This window comes from Mytilus galloprovincialis, chromosome 11 (assembly GCF_965363235.1).
Source record: "Mytilus galloprovincialis chromosome 11, xbMytGall1.hap1.1, whole genome shotgun sequence".
Taxonomy (NCBI): Eukaryota; Metazoa; Mollusca; class Bivalvia; order Mytilida; family Mytilidae; genus Mytilus; species Mytilus galloprovincialis.
This window is the reverse complement of record NC_134848.1, coordinates 50,142,670-50,166,104: the sequence shown is the minus strand read 5'-3', so window position 1 is coordinate 50,166,104 and position 23,435 is coordinate 50,142,670. Positions and strand designations below refer to the sequence as shown.

Here is a 23,435-nt window from a genome sequence, read left to right as displayed (position 1 = left end):
ACATTGATTTCAATATACATGTTAAATGAAAATATAATTAAGGCAGTTGAGCAGTGGACGTACTTTTGGGGTTAACTCGTGCAATTATCTGAAAATTCTGCGTTTAAAAACGCAGTTAAGATTTATATTACCATAATTAAATCAAAGACTTGGCATTTAGGGATTGACATGTTTAACAAATTTGAACAAATATACTTTTTTGTAGTTGAAGTTTGGGAAACAACGCTATCTACATTTAATATAGAAACTGTGTCTCTTCAAACGGTTCACATAGACTTTCTGGACTTCGTTCAGTATTACAAAATGTCAAAGCTTACTACAAAAATTGAGGATTCATATGTCTTTGTGAGATCATTTTTTTAGGAATAATAAAAAAATATATAGTCGTGGATATTTTATTTCGTTTAACATTAAAATTCGTGATTCACATGAACTAAAGAAAGCCACTAAAATTTGTCTCCAAGGAATAAAAATGAACCCACAGTATTTGTCATTGAATGAAGTAAAGTCGTGTTATTTTTCTCGCTTTTTTCAAATTACGGCAAACAACCTTACGATGCATGCAATAAATTGGTTAATGACAGAAATTGCTTACATGTTAGTAGCACATGCTTTTAGTCTCGGTTAACAATGCTGCTCATTGTGGCGTTATATTTTGTGCTTTCATCATTTTATCAAAAAGAAACTCATCAATAATACCAGGATTCAAGTTGTGTACGCCAGACGAACATTTCCTCAACAAAGACTCGTCAGTAACGCTCGAATCAAAAATGTAAAAAAGCACAAATAAGATACCAAGTTGGAGAGCATTGAGGACCAAATATTCCAAAAAAAAATCCCAAAATCATCTAAGGTACCACACGGTGCTGTCATTACTCTGACCTTAACATTTTTTTATTATTTTATCCTTGGTTTATTCTTTCATTTTTTACGTATTTGTAAAATCTTTCTCAAACATATTCTGCGCTGTTAACACAATTTTTCTATGAAAACAAAGATATAAAGCTAGATTTCAATACCACAATATCCCAAATTCTTTTGCATCTTTTAACAAACAAAAACACACTTTTAAAGTCTATAAATAATCTTTTACAGTAAACACGTTTTATACAATACGTCAAGCTTTAATTCTCTCCGAATCGACAAATAATTTTTCAAAAGATTAGTAAGACTTTTAAAATTAAATTCGTCTGTAAAAAGACAGTTGTACATCTAAAGGACATCAACTATTCTTCAACAATATATTCATGTCTATTATTTATGTCAAGATTTAGATTTCCCTTTATCTTAAAATGTTGCGAATATGTTATCCAGAAACTAAATCATCTGTGACTTGAACGAACTTATAATCAATTAAACAAGATAAAAACGAAGCAACTGTTAGAAGCTAGTAATAGATAACGAAAGCATATAAAAGTACAAAAAAAGCAAAATTACTTTGTATCAGAAATGCTCGCAGATACTGAAAGCAAGTTCGTAGGAATAGAATTTATAAAACGAATCATTAAATTTAAGGTTCAATGCTGTCCAATTTCGTTTTTGTATTTATCGAAATGCGCCTCTGGTGAACTAAAATAAGCAAAGTCTCTAATATTGACCGCTATTCGTAATCGGGCGACGTAATAAAAAAAAAAATGCAAAAACAAGTGCAGTTCCAAAACAAATTGAACAAAACTTGAATACAGAAAAACAAAAAACAATCAACTATACCTTAAGTTAAACTGTAAACTCACTAATTGATTGATTAATTGATATCTCGAACAATACTAGACACAGTGACTAAACATATCTGTTGAATGTCTGCAAACTTGTCAAAAATGTTTTGATATTGTGTTGTCATTGCTATAATTATTATTTTCAGTATAATAAATTCGGACTTTTCTTCTTTATTAAAACCAGCGTTTATAACTTACAGAAAATGTCAAAGCGTCTATAGCTTGTTCCCTCGTAAATCCCAGAGACATAATCTCTATTACCGACTCGTTACTAAATATGAATGAGGGTTGATTCTTCCATCGTGTTTGGAATGGTGCTAAAAATATTAATAAAGAATAAATTGAATTTGTGTCAGTAACACTGCTACCCTACGAAATACAAACAATAATTGATGTTCATTGCACTGTTTCCAAATAACAAATGTTTGATAATATCATTTGAAATGATTCCCTCTAGTTGTTTCGTAATTTCATCATTGTCATCTTTTTCTTTCAAAAACCATGACACAATTAATAAGGCATTATAAAGACAATTAATACATGTAATAAGGCATAATTAATAGTACTATAATTTATCATTATCATAGATATCAATTATAATTATCATTATCGATTGATTGCTTGGTTAAAACAGATTATAGATAGATATTGTTTTCTGCCTCATGGTCTTTCTGGACTTGTTTTTGTAACAATCCCAGTTCTCCAAGCTGAAAAGTACAACTTGGTTCATATACAATGCAGCTATTATAAAATAAATATTTACTAACTAGAGTGTGTATACATGTGTAGTTTTTCTTTTATCTTGGTGTTAGTTTCGGTTATCTCCCTTTAGCAAACTTGAATCTTATATCTCATATATCGTCTTATAGAACATCTTAAAGTGCTCTCGGCTTATAAAAATGTCGAGTTTCTAATTGTAAGGAATGACTATAAACATGTTTTAGGAAGGTATTTCACAATTGTCTCGCAGTTCTAAACAACCACTCCCATAAATGTGATGCAATTGCCACGAAGCACATTTGACAGTTGGACTCGCCGACGGTTGTTTTTAAGCATGAAGAAAGGATTACCTTCTCTTTCATTCACATGTTCTCGAAAATGAAAACAATTTCAGATCAAAACATCAAATATATGGTCATAAGAACTCTTATGCAATACAATTGTAGCTATTATTGTGAATTATTTGCTTTAATCTTACATATATTCTCAAAGAATCTTCTGCTTGGTTACGTGTATATCCCATTTTCATAACCGAGTCATAACTTGGTAAAGACGACTTTTTGACTTTCATATCTGATTGGAATTGTGCTGAAAAAAAGAATTTTAATTAAATGGTGCTCCATATAGAATATTTTTTATAGAATTTATTTTGATCATTTCAATCAGGTGTCTGACTCAAATTATTGACTTTGATGGCGGGCGTTGATTTCTTTAAACTTTTGATTACTTTATTAGGTTATTACAATTATATCATTAATTAGTACAGGGTCTAATATGCCCGTAAATTATAATTTTTATGAATACTATTCTATTTTAGATTCCGCATTCTTGCATTAAAATGGAACCGTCAGAGCTTAACACAAAACAACACAATAATGAAAACATACACCAATAAGCTAATTGTTATCTATCTAAATTGATGTCTAGAAAATATGCCTTATTATTTTGTACACATCATTCGTATAATTCACATATATGTGTCCGTTTTATCGATTTTGTATCATATGTTCATTTATATACATGAACTAGACATCTAAATTGCAACCCATTGATGTATTGAAGTCAGACACACATAAGAGATTTAAAGGAGGGTCTCGATATTCGATAAAGGCTTATAAAAATTACTAAGAGTAAAAGGTTGTTTTTTTTTTTTTAATTTATTCTATAAGTAAAAAGAAATCAGTTAATTTTCTAATTCAAACTCGATGAAATTAGGCACACTTTCTTTATTTACCTGTGGTTGGTGATGGTTTTTCTAACAGGTTGTCATCATAATCAGGTAGACTTAAAAGCCATTCTATAGCCTTTTCTACATTTCCTCCCTAAATGAAAACGTAAAGAAAAACAAAAAAAAGCAGAATAGAATATATGATTTGACCAAAAATAAATTTCAAATTGACATGAAGAAGCAAGGGAAAACTCGGCATTACGAGTGCTACCTATGGTAAGACAAACAAAACATTGAAACCACATTATCAATATGTTTACCTACAGTATAAGAATAAGGAGATTTAGTATGATTACCTATGATACAACTATCAACCAAAGTCCAAACGAAGTGGATGTAAGCAATTTAAGGAAACCATATAATCTTTATGCTTATTGCGTAAATTGAATGCTTAGCATCCAACCTTCGATCTGATGTCTGATGAACTCAACACTACATGTACCGTTCAACATTATCAGAAAGTATGATGTGTGCAGTTCATGTCTTTATATGTTCCATTTTTTTTTAAATTTAGTAAATTGATTACACTTGGCTACATGCATACTTTGGTGCGTAAAAGAGGGACGAAAGATACCAGAAGGACAGTCAAACTCATAAATCGAAAATAAACTGACAACGCCATGGCTAAAAATGTAAAGTGCAGCCTGTATGTAATGCTCGTTGGATGAAAACTAATCCTATTTATAAGTAATATAAAGAAACACGAAAAGTATGATTTTTTTCAAAATATCCTTATAGATACTAGCTTTTAATCATAAACAAGCTTCTGACCAAGTTTAGTACAAAACCACGTAAATTTGAGAAAGTTATCATTTTTTTAAAAACTGTAACTACAGGGCGAGGTTTTACGGACGCGACAACGGGACGAAGGATCGCTTTGTCTCGCTTTTTCGACAAAAGTCACAGGCTCGACAATAAATGAGTTGAAACTGCCCCGAAGAACATTAGTATTGTGAATTATTTGTTTTGATCTTACAGAGCTTCTTAATGAGTCAACTGCTTGCTTCCTTGTATATCCCATTGATGTCAATTTCATAACCGAGTCATAACTTGGTATAGGCGACTTTTCAACTGTCATGTCTAATAGGTATTGTGCTGAAAATGATAAGTATTTGGATAAAAAGGTGCTTCAAATAGAAATAATCATTTCATTTGTTTAACTAAAGTACCCGACTCTAATAAATGACTTTGATAGGAGACGTTAAATTTCCTCAAAAAAGTCATAACCGAGTGGTAATTTGATAGTAAAGACGACATTTCGACTTGTATATCTGATTGGGGTTGTGAACAAACAAGAATTTGGATCAAATGATGCTACATATAGAAATTTTTATTGTATTCAAAATTTGGTAAAGACGGCTTTTCAACTTTTATATCCTCCAAGGGTGACTGGGGAAACCAAATATGGTCACTTGGTACTCTCACGACCAACAGTAAAACGCTTGCTGAAGTGGGGCGTCCGTTTGGCTGTACGGGATGTATCAAGTTCGCAGTCACGTCCGGTCAGAATGGGGACGTTAAATCCGATGCCTTTTATAAAGAGAGTACCACGCTCTTTGAACGTTAAGAAACCTTGCAACATCTCTTTGGTGGGTCCGTAGGTAACCTGTTGCAAGGCAAAATTTCTGTCCCTATCAAAAATACCCTCAATTTTCCAGTGGCAGTCATCATCCCAGATTGCCTCTAATATGACAAGACCTACCTATTGTATTTATTGTTCTCGTCCTGAACATGCATGAAATACATGAAAATATGGAATTATTTCAAATGGTGCTATCAACTGAACTTTTTTATTGTACTCAACTTCTTGAATTGTCTTACGCGGATAATTAATTTTAATATCAACTGTCGAAATAATTGTCTTACATTTTTAAACAGGTTGCTCTATTATGTTTATCAAAATAATCTTGTTAATATATAAGATCCCATATAACCGTAAAGTAACATAATTTGTTGAATGATATACCATATGAGATATCGACTTGCATTAATATGGTACAGTCAGTGCTATAGTACAGATAACCATAATGATGAAAACACACCTATTAGTTAACTGTTTTCATTGCTAACTAAATTGTTATATAGATACCATGCCGAAGTATTTTTATTTTTTTTGGATGTGATTGACATCTTAAGTACAAATGTAAATCATTTGATATATTTATGAGAGAAATTACATCGTTCAATAGCGAATGAGGAAAATTGAAGGCGTACAGCAAATTGTTATGTAAGAGTTTATTAGAATATAAATACTTATATCTGGTAAGTTATTATATAGAGTAATGAATTGAAAATGGAAACGGGAAATGTGTTAAAGTGACAACCCAAAACCAAGCGCAGGAAAATAGCCCATGGCCATCAGTCTTCAATGCAGCGATAAATCCCGCACACGGAGGCGGGATTCAGATTGCCTCTTAACGATCATGTATAATTGTTAAGAGAAAATGGACGTCAGTCTAAACTTAGGACATTATAAATGAGCCACAATTATAAAAAAAAAACGTATGTTTATCACACCTTTTCTTTAACTAACTGTAAACATACAGAGAGGAGTAAAGCCCAATTTAAATTACATCTTTCGCTATAAAGCTCATATTTTTCCTCGTGCATGATTTGTTAGATCCTTCGGGTTTTCCTTATCCGTTGACAATATACATATTTTATGAATGGACTTACTTTATGTTTTATAGTTTATCTTTCGATATTTAAACAAGCATTCCTCAAACTTTTATTAGGGTTTTTTTCCTCTGACAATTACTTATCTAAATATTTACCTTTGGATGATAGTGGTTTTTTTCTTAACATGTTATCATCAGAACCAGGTAGACGAAGAATCTTGTCTATAGCCTTTTCTACATTTCCTCTCTATATTAAGAAGAAAATATGCTTTGAACAATATTATATTTATATCTAAAATGTGAGGTAAAAGCAAGGGAAAACACCGTTTGAACATTTTGAACCTTATTTATATCTAAATATAAATATGCATATGAACATTCTAAGACTTTGAAAGCATCCACTTGATAAATTATTTTTATGTCTACCTGTGCGAATTTCAAACGCGCAATTTTACACCAGTAATGAAAACCTTCTTTCATTTATGGGTAGACTTTCCATAGATAAATTCAGCCGTATAAGAAAAGCAAAATGAGAATGTTAAATTTGATGTATGCCTTTTTGTGCTACTTTGTTACATTTGTTGTTTATGTAGTGATATTAAGATGATAACACAATATTGACTGTTGTACCCCTATTTTTGACATTTTTACTCTTTGAGTATGTTTGTCTTGTTCATGCATCGTTGACAATGTAATGGAATTTGATGCGACTGTCATACAAGTGAGAGGTTTAGCTAGCTATAAAACCAGGTTCAATCCACCATTTTCTACATTAGAAAATGCCTGTACCAAGTCAGGAATATGACAGTTGTTATCCATTCGTTTGATGTGTTTGGACTTTTGATTTTGCCTTTTGATTTTTGATTTTCCTTTTTGAATTTTCCTCGGAGTTCAGTATTTTTGTGTTTTTACTTTTTGATAACTTGTCATATATCATATACAGAAATCGTGCATATAATAGTGCTAGCAGCAATACATGAATATGTGTGCACATAGCTTCAGCAAGATAATTTTAAATATTCAATTAAATGATATATCGCCTAGTGTGAACAACATAATTGCTTATTATCTTAATACTATATCTTATACAATTCTATGCAATGATTATCTGATTAAAAACAAGTCTTAATAGCTTCAATTGTTTTCCTTACTATATATATAAGAAGATGTGGTATGAGTGCCAATGAGATAACACTCCATCCAAGTCACAATTTGTTAATTAATCAAATGTAATTTTGCTTATTTTCTTTCGTTACTTATTCTTACATCGGACTCGGGCTTCTTTTAAAATGAGATTACTGTGAGTATTGCTATCTGTTTCTTAATTCAACATTTAATATAGGTAAGGTGGAGGGTTTTAAGATCTCACTAAACATTTTTAACCCCGCCGCATTGTTACGCCTATCTCAAGTCAGGAGCCTCTGACCTTTGTTAGCATTGCATAATTTTTAATTTTAGTTCATTTGTATGTTTTGCAGTTTAGTGTGACGTTCATTTTCACTGAAATAGTACACAATTTTATTCAAGGGTTAGTTGCGGAATACCTCCGAGTGTGGGATTTTCTCGCTGCGTTGAAGACCCACTGATTGTCTTCGGCTGTTGTGTGGTCTTTGGTCGAGATGTTGTCTCTTTGACATATTCCCCATGATCATTTTCAATTTCGTTATAAATGGACAAAAAAGGACCTTATAATGACGACACAGAGGTTTATTAGTGGTATTTATCAAACGTAAGTCATATTTTGTATCATATTCAACGTTGTGTAGGCAGTTGATATAAATGTTTGATCACTTATTGGTCCAAACTATAATATCATGATGAGGCTCTATGTAGATTGTGGAGAAATTTTGCTCGAATCCCTGTAGATGTTGTCTTACATTATATTAGATTTTTCTCAAACTGCCGAAAGGATTATGACAAAACTTGAAAGTAATGCTTGAAAAAAATCAGTATTACAAAAAGGAAAAGTCACATTCAGTTCATTCAACAAAAAAATGTAATACCAACAAATCATAGTACGTCACATCTGGTTGCATACGAGAAAGGGTCGAAAAAAATATTCCCTTGAAATTTACAGTAATTTGTAGGAAAGAAATAATAATACATTTTATCGCTGTAAAACAAATCTTGGTCATAAATATATATCTAAGGTATTTCAAAGCATCAATATTTTTGTAGTTGGTGTTTCTATAGAATATTTTGGAAACTTGAGTGTGTACACAGATATAAAAAAAAAAGAGGTGAACATTTGATTGGTTAACTTCCAGTGAATGCTTTATTCTTGTATGCAATGAACTGTCATGTGAATTTTTGTCTAAAGTACTTGGCAGGATGAAACTTTACTCATGCCATGTATTTCTTTATTTGCAACCAATTCAATTTTTTGGGGAAAGTGAAAATTTAACACAGACTAAAAGGGGGAAATCAATGGTGATATTACACCGACAGCGACGAAACAGCGCAACATAAGAACAAACTATAAAAAAAACATTTGAAAAAGGCTTTACTCATTAGATCACACATGCTTTTAGCGAGAGATTGTACTTTTGTTTAACCGTTCGAAACATAGAATTCACATGTAAATTAGTTGCAACTGGCCCGAAGCACATTACTCAGATTGACTTGCTAATGCTTAAATATAATCATGAAGAAAGGGTTCACTATTCGCTGTATATTTTTCTATCATATACATGTTCCCGTAAATGAATCAATTGCAGATCGAAACATCAAATCCATGGTCACAAAATCTCTAATGCAATATCTATAGCTATTAGTATGAATTATTTGTTTTAATCTTACAGAGCGACTCAAAGAGCCAATTGCTTGCTTCCTAGTATATCTCATTGATGTCAATGTCCTAACCGACTCGTCTTTTATATCTGATTTGAAATGTGCTGAAAAAAGAAGTAATTAGATCACATGGTGCTAATTTTTTTTAATCTTTTTTGACGTACTAAATTATACTCCTGGTACCTTTGATAACCATTATTGCACTTAATTATTTGAAGTGTCATTTTGATATCAACCGTTAAACTTAAATTTTCGTACTTTTTGAAAAAAGATTGCTCTATTACTTCTATTAAAATAATCTTATAAATTAAGTCAACAGTAGTATACCGCTGTTCGAAATTCATAAATCGATTTAGAGAAAAACACAAATCCGGTTTACAAACTAAAACTGAGGGAAAAAAGGGGATAAGGTCCCATGAGACCGTGAAGTAACATAATTTGATGAATACTATTACGTATAAGATATCGACTTGCATTAAAATGGTACAGTCAGTGCTATACTACAGAGAAACTTTATGTTTTATAGTAAATCAATCGATATTTAGACAAGTATTCCTCCAACTTTAATTTCGTGCATTGGCCTGTCTTTTATTTACCTGCGGATATTGGTGGCTTCTTTCTTAAGGGACGACATCAAAAGATCAATGTAAGATAAAAAACTTAATTCAAATAGTTTGGCGGTGGGGTGGGGTTGAACTGCTGCAAGATTTGGTTATCCGACATTGATTTTTACATATATCCATATGGGTCAATCAATTTTTCCCAAATTAAGTTATGAGGGGGGTGAGGGGGTCAGTGAAAAAACTATGTGAATTAAGTTTTTTATCCTTCATTGAACTTTTGATGTTGTCCCTAACACGTTATTATCATAATCATGTAGACTTAGAATCTTTTCTATAGCCTTTTCTACATCTCCTCCCTACATTAAAACGTAAAAAAAGCAGAATAGAAAATATGATTTGAACAAAATCAGATTTAAAATTGTGAGGTAAAAGCAAAAGGAAATGTTGGTTTAAAGAATGCTAACTGATGGAAACAACAAATTTGATACCACAGTATCAATATCTTTACCTCATTAAGGTCACGGAACAGTTAATTGGCTATGTGTCAGATATTGCTAAAATTTTGCATACAACCTTGGCTCTTTGAACTGCAACTGACAATTTTTTTATACGAATGTTCATTAATTTTGTTAGAATTCAATAAATAATATTTCAAATGATAAATGAATGAAATAAATGCATTTCAGTTGTAGTTGACCGAGCCAGCGTTGTATGCAAAATTTTACTGAAATCTGTGACATAGTTCATTTACTGTTACTTGACCTTAAGATAAAGCAATGTGGTATGATTGACAATGAGACAACCATCCATCAAAGTTCAAACGAAGTGGATGGAAGCAATTGTATAATTAGTATTTTAAAAGAAAGTAGAAACACATCATCAATTTTTTTTTTAAATATACCTTCCACATCAGCCAAGAATGAAAACTAATATTTAGATTCTAGCGCAATAGTTGTTATTATCATACAGACCTGTGAAATTAAATTTGTTGCGTTGCAACAGTCTTTGAATTATACGCGCATTTTTTTGTGATTTAGTCAAGTTATACCTTTACGGAAAATACCGATTTGATATTTACCCTAATAAATTGCAATCGTTATCAGTAGACAACAACGATTATATGTTAACTACATATTGTACTGTATTTTTCTTATCTGAGCCAAGATAAAAATATTTGCTTTTAAAGATTATTCTCACAGATTCGAAGAAATACATATGATGCTCACTACTGCCGAAGCCATCAATAACTTGATCGTCTCATGATAAAAAAGTGTTGATGAAATTGCCGTGGGTTTTAAAAGAATCAGCAAAAAGCCATGGAATAAGAAAACACGTCCTTTCGTTTTCATGGTTTATTTAAGATCGTGACAGACAGCGCACTTAAGTTAGTATAGTTTTTTAAAACAAATATCAAGCGTTTATTTCAGAAAAAAAAACATATGTTATATTTCCTAAATTATTTAACTTGTTAAAATTATTTATTCTAAACTTACAGTAGATTGCAAAGACTCTATTGCTTGTTCCCTGCTAAATCCCATTGACACTAATCTCATTATTGACACTTCATGATCACTTGGTACAGAGTAGTTTTCCTCACCAGCACGTTTTGAGTGGTTTTTATTGTACACTGGTAATAGAAAAATACTGTAATAAATATCATCGATATATACTTAAATATGATCCATCTTTCAGAAATATAAGAACAAAATGCGTATGTAATATGCGTTCACCACTCGTAATTTAGTAGGCTGATAGGTTGCATTTCTGTAAATATCGGCAATACGTTTCCCCATAGGAACTCCTAATATGACTAAAACTGTACCACTTTTACTATGAAGTCTTGAAAAAAAAATTATATCCTAAAATGGAAAGTTCATATGCCCTCCTATTTTTTTCAAAGGTCAAAATATAGGGCTGTGCGGCATATTTTCAACGTGTATATGACCCGAACTTGATAGAGTTTAAACTAACATAAAATGTATTAACTATCCCTACCTCGACTGTAGAGTTACCACAGATATCAATATAAACAATATTCACAAGTATAGTTACTGGTAACGTAACATTCCCAGGTTATATCTCTATGATATGCAACCTACAGATCAGAACTGGGAACCAGTAAATAAGCAAAATTAATTATCTATGAATATGCTATTCCCCCCCCCCCCAAAAGAGGCGTGGTTTGGGAAACAGTTGTAATTACAAAGTGCAACCTTATATCTTTGTCCGTGTTATGAAGATCATATTTTTAATAAAACACCTGTTTGACAAATACAATAACATCTACCATAGATAAGCAATGAACTTTAAGAAAATTAAAGTCATGAAAAATGTAAAAAAATCGAGAGCCAATCAAAAATCTTCTGTACAATGCCAACTAGACAACAACGTGAGAAAAACGAATATAAACCATCAGACTAATAACAATAACAAGACAATACACATAAAACGAAAGATTGGGCATCACGAACACTATTACTTAACGGGGTGAACAAAAGTGTCCGAGAAAGTTCTCTATGCTGACACATTGACGTTTACTCCACGTTCCTATTATTTATAGAAAAAAAACTTTATGTCCTAAATCGTTTTTCATTGACAAAAGATGTGACATAATTTCAATCGGAATATAAAAGAAAAGTAGGGTTAAAGACAAGTGTAAAGGTTCCTAAATTGTCAGAAAATGAGACCATATCATGGTAATGTATTATATAATTATTAGTATAGTAAATATTTAGGGAAATATAATGTTTTTCTTATTTTACGTTTATGCAACCTCGTTAGATAGATAATTCTGAATTATTACTCAGTATACTAGTAGTTTCTAAATGTATGTACTGCAAAGTAGAACGGGGCACTATTTGTTCAAAGTGCAAAGTTTATGTAGGTAAAGAAGGAAAATGTTGTATGTTTGCCAATATAACATTTATCCATCAGCTAAGATCAAATTGTGAATATTGTGAAATTTCAAAAGAGAAAACCATCTGATTTATAACCTATATTGTATAAGGCTGGTGCTTCTTCATAATTATGATGATTTGACAACACACACTTTTGAAAACAAATTTTAATTGTATATTTGAAAATTAAATACAATGAAGAAGAACATAAGGCCGTTAGTTTTCTCGTTTGAATTGTTTTACAATGTCATTTCGGTGCCTTGTACAGCTGACTATGCGATATGGGCTTTGCTCTTTGTTGAAGGACGTACGGTAACCTATAGTTGTTAGTTTCTGTGTCATTTTGGTCTCTGTGGAGAGTTGTCTCATTGGCAATCATTCCACATCTTCTTTTTTTATATATACAATATTATTTTCTCTTCGATTTCCAATTTCAACCAGTTGCTTGGATATTTATTTTAACCTATGTAATACTTAATGGATGTTCTAAACTTTTATATTAAATTTACTTTCTATTTAAAAGTAGACAAAAGATACAAAAGGGACATTCAAATTCTTGTCTAAATGAACGATCCACGCCACGGCTAAAAAAAGATAAAAAGACAAATTACAGTATTCCAAACACAACATAGAAAACTAAAGACTGAGCACTAAAAATATAACAATATACCGTGGTAATCTCTAATATTAGGGACTCCGAGGTAAAGCAGATCCAGCCTCATATGTGGCATCCATGAATATGAAACTGGAACATGATATTTTAAGGTTGTTTTTTTTTCAAATAAGAAATATTTTAAAATGAACATTTAGTAGTTCAATGATGCTGTATTATACTAGTATTGTAATATTTCGATTAAACTAAGCTTTACCTATATTATAATCAGGGTTTGTTGTACCACAGTCTGAGCAGAATCTAGTTACAGAATTGATGGATTTAGTGCAAGGATTTCCATTTATTTTTCCAAGGCAAACACCTCCAATCTCGTATCCACAATCTATAATACTAAAATTACGAGGTCCAATTTGTCAGCCGTCATCACGTAAAAACGACGAATCACAGAATTCAACTTTATATATAACTAATATAGTACAAAGGTGTAGATTAAAAATTACACCACTCCAGGCCCTTTTGTTTTCCACGTAATTAATATTGCCAATAATTAAGAAGTTCCGGGTCGAGTCCGCTACCGATACCAATAGTATATTCGCCTGTTACCTATTACCTTATCTGTACGTTCCGCATCTGACAGGCGCACCACCAAACGTTGTATTCAGGATTAATATGCTATATACACGCGTCATAACCACAGGGTTGACACTACTAAATTGTCAAATTGTTACCTATTGTAGTATTTTAATCAGTAAGACTTTCTAAGATAACAATACGAATACTAAAAATCTGGACTAAAAAATAAGGCGTATAGCCGTACAGTTTTCAATTTGTTAGTGGGCATGACGTAAAACAGCGAAGCAAAGAATTCAACTTTATTTATAACTTATATAGGACAATGCTGTTGATTAAAAAATACTCCATTCCAGGACCTTTTGTTTTCCAAATAATTAATATTATTGTTTCAGTTCGACGGGTTCAAACAGAAAGACTTGAAAGCAGAGAAAAACTGTGTATCTTATAATCGGCATGACTTTATCAGATGACAATACTAATACTAAAATAAGGCTTGCGCATAGTTATATACTTTAATTCAGTCACGGACCCGTGATATCACGGGTGTGTTCTAGTTATCACAAAACTTCTGGGTTTCATATTTGTCCTGTCCACATCTCTTACATCTTTTCATCGGAGACTTCTTTGTCACTGAAAAATGTATGATTTAAGTATAAAGGCTAATGTATCTATGTTCCAAATAACGCCAGTAATGCGTAAGTCAATGTGCGTATGGAAAAACACATGGGAATTTGATGTATGGTTCAAATAATACTTATCACCGACACTTGTTAAGTTTAGTCCATCATTTTTCATCAGTGATATTTTGACAGTGTTACAACTTAATATTTTCACAGCTTTGAGCACAAATTAAAAGTGTCTTCTAAATTATATTTATCTCAGGTTTGAGAAGGTGCTACTTGGTATATTTATTTTCTAACAAATGTGCAAAAATGTCACTACCATGGAAAGTTTTGAACTTTGATGCTCTCCGTTAACATTGTAATAGTTCCCTCCTTTTCTTCAAACCCCCTTATATCTTTTCGTAGCTTGCCTTTTTTATATTGCTATGGGTCTGTGAGTTATCAACACTCTCCTTATCTCGGAAAATGGTTTAACACAAATCATTAAAACAAACTGTAGAAATCAGTAAGCCAGAGTTTAATTCATCGGATCTTCACACAGCACAACAAAATCACAAAAACAACAAAAATCGTACTTTACAATACTTGTAGTTACTGAAAGATAGTTCAAAGCCGATTTCAAATTATAAATAAACCCTTTATCTAAAACCTTCGGCTAATGGACTATTTATGATATTGTATTTAAGATTTCCTACTTCAAGTTAGATATTTTGTATATAATCATTACATTTTATACCATTTGCAGTCACTTATGCAACATATGAAGAGGTATGTGCATAAAACACGAAACTGACTGATATTTTTTTTTAAATGAATAAGACATAATAGATTCCTTTTGAAAATCCATTTTCACTATGTCATAATGGTTTTTCTGCATACTTTTTTTGTCACTTTAGAGAATTATAGTTACCAGAAGGAGGACAGACAAAAGGAAAACCCAACCCCTATTCGACTCTATTTAAATCCCGCGGCGTGAAAACAAATTCAAATTCTGTTAGTCGACTTTATTTCTGTTTCAATATAAGCAAAGTATCAAATTCATTAATTTCGCTATATTAACTACTCAATACATATAATGACGTAACAAAAGAGTAAGCTAATAAAGGTGGATTTTCCTTACATGTATCTAAAAACTATAATTAAAGGAAATTTGTTTTACCTGAATAGTTTTCTATTTCGCAATTTTCACAGAATTGTGATTCAATACTGATAGATTTAGAGCATGGTTTTCCATTATTTGTCCCGATGCATACAGTTTTAAGCTTATATCCACACTTTTCACAAAACATTTGATCTTGATGTATGTCATGCCCACAACTTCTACATCCATTTCTAACCGATGTGCTCGTTGGCACTGAAACATATTTACAAAATAACTGATTACTATCACTTTAACAACTTTGCTTACGGAAATTACAACCTTACTTTTCGAACGGTTTAAAGAATTTCATGAAGTGTAGATTTACAATCAACTTGTACCAGTTAACGTATTATAGTAAAGATTCACTGCAACAATTGGTACACTCATGTACTAACAGTCTTCAAAAACTGTAACATAAATTGAGAGTTGGCTGAGCCTTTGGAAGGAAATATTATATTACTACTGACAAATTTAGAACATGGTATTCCATTTATGTCTCAGATGCACTCAGCTCCAAACTTGTAGCCACACTTATCACAAAACTTTTGATGTTGTCTGTGCCCACATTTCGTACATCTATTCTCAACCACGCTTTTTGAGACTGAAATTTCATACAAGTAAATGCTGCCATGAACAAAGAAGGAACGAAATCATAATCGTTATTCTTGTTATATGTTAACACAAGTGATATCCAGTGAGTTGATTAAAACGTATGTCCTTTAAAAAACTTATAAAGCTTGGTGCTACCAGCTTCGAAATTAAACCTTATAATACTAGATTTGAAATACAAATATGCATATGGCATGACAAAATTAAAAAAACGAAAACTACCAAACGACAAACCGTCTACAATACACAAAATAGAAAACTAAGAAGCCCACCATGCACCAGACTTGATCTAAGAGGTTATGGAAGGAAAACAGATCATGTACCGCATAATACACGTACTATTATACTATTCATGTCCGTACAAACTTGATGATAAGTCTCAGGGAACGTTACATTCAAGGAATATTGGTCGAGATTGTGGTTATGCACTATGACATATTGGTCGTCAAACATGTTTTATACTGGCTATCCAACATCCAACCATTCCGTGAAATTACTTCAAAACGGCCCTTTGAACCATTTACTTCCTTGTAAGCAGCAACAACCTATTCAGAAAATCATGATAGGAGATGCAAGCTCTTGAATATCGTATGGACTGGAAGATCGAAACGTCATATAAAATATATTCATTTTGTCTCTTTAGATTGATCAAAACAGTATCAATAAATGTTTCAATTATGGGAACTTTGTTGTACCTTGCTTATTTACAAGATTTGCTGTCCCGCAGTCTGCACAGAATTTGCTTGCGCTACTGATCAACTTAGCGCATGGTTTTCCGTTTTTGTTTCCGACGCATTCCATTTTAAGCTGATAGCCACATTTATCACAAAATATTTGATCTTGGTTTACGATGTGCTCACAATTCCTGCATCTAATCTCAGCCAATGCGATCTTTGACACTGAAAACAAACATAAGTGCTATTGTTGGACATTTTAATACGGTGGCGGCATCAAAATGTATTAATTCGTAGTTGAACATTTTATTTATTATTTATCAATCACTGTATTATTCATGAAATAAAAATCATTACAGGAAAAACACTTCACACTTAAAGTATTGTTATAATTACGGCTTGTTATAATTACGGCTATTTTTCATTGTTTTCGAACATATGTATACTTGTATATTATTTTTTTTACATGAAAGGGTGCCATGGGGGTCCGTTAACATATTAACACCTCGATTTTGGCAAAAACAGTTAACAAAAATTGCAAAAATACTGATAACAGTTATCAAAGTGGGTTGAAAATAGTTAACAGCTTAATTGATCTCAAATAACAGTTAACAACACCTTGAAAAGGGCCAGAACAGGTTAAAACTAAAAGGTATTGCCTCCCCCCCCCTCATTGAATAAACATGGTATGCATCTATTAACGCCGTTTTGTTCTGTGTGTAATACATTTATTGAAATAAAATTTTGGCCAATTTTTCAAATATTGCAACTTCAAGTCTAAATCTCCTGTTTGCACCTGTAATAGTTCCCTTATCATATATAATCCGTTTTGCTAATGTATTACTGGTGACCTTAACATTGTCAATAAAAGAGGGGCGAAAGAAACCAGAGGGACATTCAAACTCATATGTCGAATATTAGCGGCAAAAAACAAAGAGTAATAGACATACAATATTATCAATCACTGTATTATTCATCTTTAAAAATGTCCTGTACCAAGTCAGGAAAATGGCCGTTGTTATATTATAGTTCGTTTCTGTGTGTGTAACATTTTAACGTTGTGTTTCCGTTGTGTTGTTTGTTTTCTCTTATATTTGAGTGTGAATTCACATTACTATAAGACTTGTCACGGTACTTTTCTATCCCAAATTCATGTATTTGGTTTTGATGTTATATTTGTTATTCTCATCGGATTTTGTCTATTGCTTAGTCCGTTTCTGTGTATGTTACATTTTAATGTTGTGTCGTTGTTCTCCTCTTATATTTAATGTGTTTTCCTCAGTTTTAGTTTGTTACCACAATTTTGTTTTTGTCCATAGATTTACGAGTTTTGAACAGCGGTATACTACTGTTGCCTTTATTTACATCAAACACAACAGGGAAAACTAAAGTCTGAGAAACATGAACCCCATCAAACACTGGGGGTGATATCAGGTACTCTGGAGGATAAAGCCGATCCTGCTCCACATGTGGCACCAGTCGTGTTCGTCCTGTTTTCACAAACCCGGTAAATAATCTAATTCGGTAGATCAACATACGGGAAAAGGGTACATGATTGTAGTTACGATACGAATGGATGACACCAACTTCCCTTTTTGGAACTCTTGGCTCGGGTTAAAAGTATCCTTGTGAGCGGCAACCCTCTACATCTTAGGATTTATACCTCATAAGGTCAATATATTTGTATTTCCGTTGGCCATTCCTTTTTTTGTGAAACAAAGCAGAACCAAAACTCTTCAATTTGTCATGTAGTTTTGAAATACTTGTGTGAAGAGTAGAAAACCAAATCTTTTAATTGCAAAAAGAAAGAGTCATTGATAGTATGTACTTTAAGAGATCTTTGGTATTATTTTAGTATCCAAGCTGATTCACGTGACCTCTAGAATATGTAATTACACCAAAACTTTGAATTCTGGTTTGAATTGCTATACGGTTAATTGAACATATTAATATATCAAGTAACTTGAAAACTGTTATGCAAATGCTTGATAAATAAATGGAAACGCATGAAACAGTTCTCTATCAACTCATTTATTTTTCACGTGTCAATGCTTCTTTGTTCTTTATCAATGTCACGATTAGGAAATATTTGTGTTCAGCAATCAGTGAATGAAATTATTTGTCAATTAAAACAGTATGGGTTCGTAATAAATGTAAAGAAGTGCATAGGGACCTGAATTAATTATAAACATGCATTGATTAAGTTTTCAGACATTATGATTATAAAATAACAACTATTTAACACGATATTAGACGGTTTTCTCGCGTAATGTATATTACAAAATACATTTGATAATCATAGAAATAGTTTTAAAATACGACAAACAATTATGCACAACAAAACAAAATATTGTCGAATAATTCAACAAGAGGGAACTTGTTTTACCTGTCCTACTTCCAATATTTGTTCCTCTGAAGTCTGTACCTAATATGGTTTCATGGCTAACAAATTTCGATTCAGATGTTGTATTAATTTCACCGACATTTACAACTTTGGACGTGTTGCCACATTTTTCACAAAATGTTTGCTGCTGATGCATGTTGTTTCCGCAATTCGTACATCTATTCGTAACCACAGAGCTTGTTGGCGCTAACATGATTGAAATATATAAAAAGATTTTTTTTATATTTATTTGTGGTAAATATTTTTATACAATTGAGAAAAAGATTAAAAGTAATTGTCATCGATTAAAGAAGTACCTGCACCAATTTGATGTTCGAAGTCTTTAATTCTTTTATTGGTGTTATATATATAAAATTAGTGCCCTAGCAGCGAAAAAAAACTGTATAAAAATGCATTTATTTATTTCAATGAAACCAACGTGTGTTTTTGCCGTAGTTGTTATTATGTACGAGTATGACGATAAATTTGGAAAGTCAAATACGATTGAAAAAACGTAGTGTATCAAATTGTTGGACCATAAAGTTAATAGCAAACATATAGCTTCAAAGTGATATGAACTCCTCCATGTTTGTCATGTTGCAAAGATTTATAAATAATTTACCAAAGCTCTCACGAATGGTGTCATTTAAATCCCATTTATCATTTCCATTTTCCTCATCTTGGCTGTCACTTGAACTACTTTCCGCTGTGCTTTCATTGTCCGATTCAAATAATGATCGATGATCTACAAATGATATGAAGAATCGGAATCGCATATAACTTTGCTGTTTAACACTCTATCTTGCTTATTTTGTTAGGTAGACAACTCCACTTCAGCGTTACTAACATCGACCAAAAAAGTATGAAATTATTTCAACGCAACATTAGGTCAATTAAGCCCTTTATAAAGCTAATGATATGATTAAGACGTTTAAAATGAAATGAGGATTTAAAGAAAAATAATATTTCATTATAGTTATCAGTTATGGTATTGTTCAGAAAAATAAAAAAAAATGCTTATGTTTTTTTGAAAGGTAAAATTTGCAGTTACATTTCTATATAGTCATGGTTGAAAGTTATATTCGACCGGACTACTCGGTTTGCAAGCATTTTAAACAATGAGTCGAATCTATTTTTTTTAGCGTTCACAAAATAGATACCAGGACTAAATTTTATATATACGCCAGACGCGCGTTTCGTCTACAAAAGACTCATCAGTGACGCTCGAATCCAAAAAAAGTTATAAAAAGCCAAATAAAGTACGAAGTTGAAGAGCATTGAGATCCAAAATTCCTAAAAGTGTTGCCAAATACAGCTAAGGTAATATTTGCCTGAGGTAGAAAAGCCTTAGTATTTCAAAAAATTTAAAATTTTGTAAACAGTTAATTTATAAATATAACGATATCAATGATAATTCATGTCAGCACAAAGAGTGCTGACTACTGAGCTTGTTAAAACTGATTCTTTAAAACATTTAAATCTTCAAATTTAAAACAAAACAAATCTATCTGCTTAAATTATTTCTTGGAAAAGTGTCAAACTTGAACATTCCACTATCTAAGTCAAATATACCTTGCAATTCACTACTGCATAATTTGTCATTTCTTTTTCCATCTATTTTTCCAGAGTATAACGTTTCTTTTTTATTCATTACTACGACACTTCTAACACAGCTTCTTTATAATAAGACGAAAAACATAATTTTTCTAATAAGCATTGTATCGCTGAAAAAATATTATTGCATTATATTTGATTTATTTATCAACTTTGTATAAGTGTTAATATTATATAACGATGTTTTTATGTTTTTTTTCGTTGTGGTAAACTATGTATTCTAATAAAATGACATCATTAATGCGCTTTGTAAACAAACCCGTGTTCGAATTAGCACAAAATATGTTTGACACATGCGCACATACTTAATGTTTATATTAATGTTATTTTCATTCATATCGTATAAAATATATACATTTCAGCAGCTTAAACAATTTTCATTATATATAATATATGAAAATGTAATGTACTGACTCCATGGGTAGAAACGTGAACAACCTAACATTTTTAAGGTATTTATGGAATTTGATGCGACTGTCGTACAAGTGAGAGGCTTAGCGCTAAAAAAAAACAGGTTCAATCCACTTTTTTCTACATTTAAAAATGCCTGTACCATGTCAGGATTATAATAGTTGTTGTCCATTCGTTTGATGTGTTTTATCTTTTATTTTTGACATATGATTAGGGACTATCCGTTTTGAATTTTCCTCGGAGTTCAGTATTTTTTTTATTTTACTTTTTCCTAAGCTTCGACCTATTAAATATTGTATATGTCCTATTCGAATCGAAATAATGCCTTCATGTCATGTTTTATGCTCATTTTTTAAGGCATTTTATTTCACCAATGTACAATATCGACAAATGTAATGCCTACCAATGTTAAATGAGAATAGAACATGACGTGTAGGAATCATTTCTTTATTATTTATGTCCCCATACTTTTATTTAAGGTGGTAACCAACACCTTGACTAAAATTAATTTGGCTCGTTTAATATTCATAAAATTTTGACAAAGTACTTACTTTGACCCTTTGACAAAAATATAAAAATTGCAAGAAATTTGAAACCAACCATTTAATCAGAAAAATTACACTGGTTAGATAGCAGTTTGACAGACAATACTTTTGATCATTGAGAAGCTTAATATTCCCTTAACAACACAACGTAATTAAAACATTAAGCTGATTTTTAAAGAGTTATCTCCCTGTAGTGTTAGGTACCACCTTAAATATTTTTTTGTGTTTGGAATCTGAAAATGTTCTAAAGATGATTTCCGTATAAAGCAATAATTTATTGCAAGCGTTTAACATCATCATAGTAAGATTCATTTGAATTACTTGAAACTTGTTAAGTACATATCGTTCACCATTTAAATTAAGTTTTTTCTTCCCACTACCCAAATAATTTTCTTACAACTCGAACCAACTTCTCAATCTCACATATCTACTGCCTATTGGTCAACATCAATTGAGTCATTTGTCCTTTTTCAAGTGAACATTGAGTAGCTCTATTAAGTTGCTCAAACCTCTTTCATATTTTAGTTCTTAGGTTTTCATCTTTGAATGCTTCCTTAAAAAGTAACATAATGTATGTAAAATAGCGTTGTCCTTTTATTTGTCTGGAATAAATAATTTCAAAAGTTTACTTTCACCATCATTCATTTACTGTTATTAAAACACGGATGTATTGAAATATGTCGAAAGATGCCACATGCACATTTAATCTAATATGTCAATAATAAACTGACAACGCAATGGCATAAAAAAAAAGAGAAAAAGACCAAAATATAAACCACAGTTTACAAAAATATGACATATAAAACTAAATTCTGGGCAACAACAGAGGTAGATATGAGGTGCTACGGAAGGATAGACATATCCTGCTCTACATGTAGCACTGTCATGCTCTTCGTGTAAGTACAAAATCAAATTTAAGTCTAATACCTATGATGTACAAGATTATGCTATATTGCATTATACCACCTTCTTTTCTGAGAGTTATGCCAAGTGATTATGTTTATTACCAAACAGATCAACAAGGAAACATAATCTTTTGAGAATTTTTAATGACCTTGACTCTCTATAAAACACTCGTAAGGTATGCTAGAAAATATAAAAGCGAATAATAGACGGCAGTGTGCCTTTAAATCAGCACGATACAAAAGATCACACCATCATTCGAAACTAGAATTTCAATCTGTATTTTCCAAAATAAATAGCAAACATACTGAACACCCAGGAAAATTTAAAACGGAAAGTCAGTAATCAAATGGCAAAATAAAGAGAGAGGAATCAAGTTTCAATACACTGCAATCAGCTAGAACAGAAAATTCTCACTGTATCAAGGTTGAAGGCAGGTTAGTAATTGCTTTTCATCCTGATTAGTATACCAATCTTACAATACCGCTTAAGTAAAACATGTATTCACAAATACTTTCTATGCACAACATCAGTATTTAAATATAATGATAACAACTCTTTATTTTTGAACAGTTATAATAACATTAATATTTATCAATTATCTCGTCGATATTTGATTATTCAATTGCAATACATATTTTTTTATTAATACAAAATTACTACAAATAAACGAATGCGACAACTCCAAAGTGACTTGATGATCAAATTTGCATCAAAATCAGGTCTATGTTTTTTTACAAAGCTAATTAAACTTAAAAAGTTAAATAGCTCTGTCAACGTAGACTATATAAAAGCATAGTCCAGCTTATTCGACT

The 23,435-nt window shown here is 31.5% G+C and overlaps 2 protein-coding genes across 2 annotated transcripts; both read right to left on the bottom strand.

The window, feature by feature from the left end:
• Window positions 1-2,124: 2,124 nt before the first annotated feature.
• Window positions 2,125-9,689, bottom strand: LOC143051202 (uncharacterized). Its single transcript, XM_076224187.1, has 6 exons — window positions 9,668-9,689; window positions 9,081-9,175; window positions 6,438-6,528; window positions 4,640-4,758; window positions 3,670-3,757; window positions 2,125-3,023 (listed from the first exon to the last, which is right to left on the bottom strand). The coding sequence occupies exons 2-6, from the start codon at window positions 9,123-9,125 to the stop codon at window positions 2,863-2,865; spliced, it is 504 nt and encodes a 167-aa protein (XP_076080302.1). The 5' UTR covers window positions 9,126-9,175; window positions 9,668-9,689; the 3' UTR covers window positions 2,125-2,862.
• A 3,834-nt stretch (window positions 9,690-13,523) lies between these two features.
• On the bottom strand, window positions 13,524-20,870 carry LOC143052333 (uncharacterized). The gene is made up of 6 exons (XM_076225338.1): window positions 20,720-20,870; window positions 19,770-19,892; window positions 19,151-19,354; window positions 16,786-16,989; window positions 15,500-15,694; window positions 13,524-14,347 (listed from the first exon to the last, which is right to left on the bottom strand). The coding sequence occupies exons 1-6, from the start codon at window positions 20,796-20,798 to the stop codon at window positions 14,268-14,270; spliced, it is 885 nt and encodes a 294-aa protein (XP_076081453.1). The 5' UTR covers window positions 20,799-20,870; the 3' UTR covers window positions 13,524-14,267.
• Between the last annotated feature and the right edge of the window lie 2,565 nt (window positions 20,871-23,435).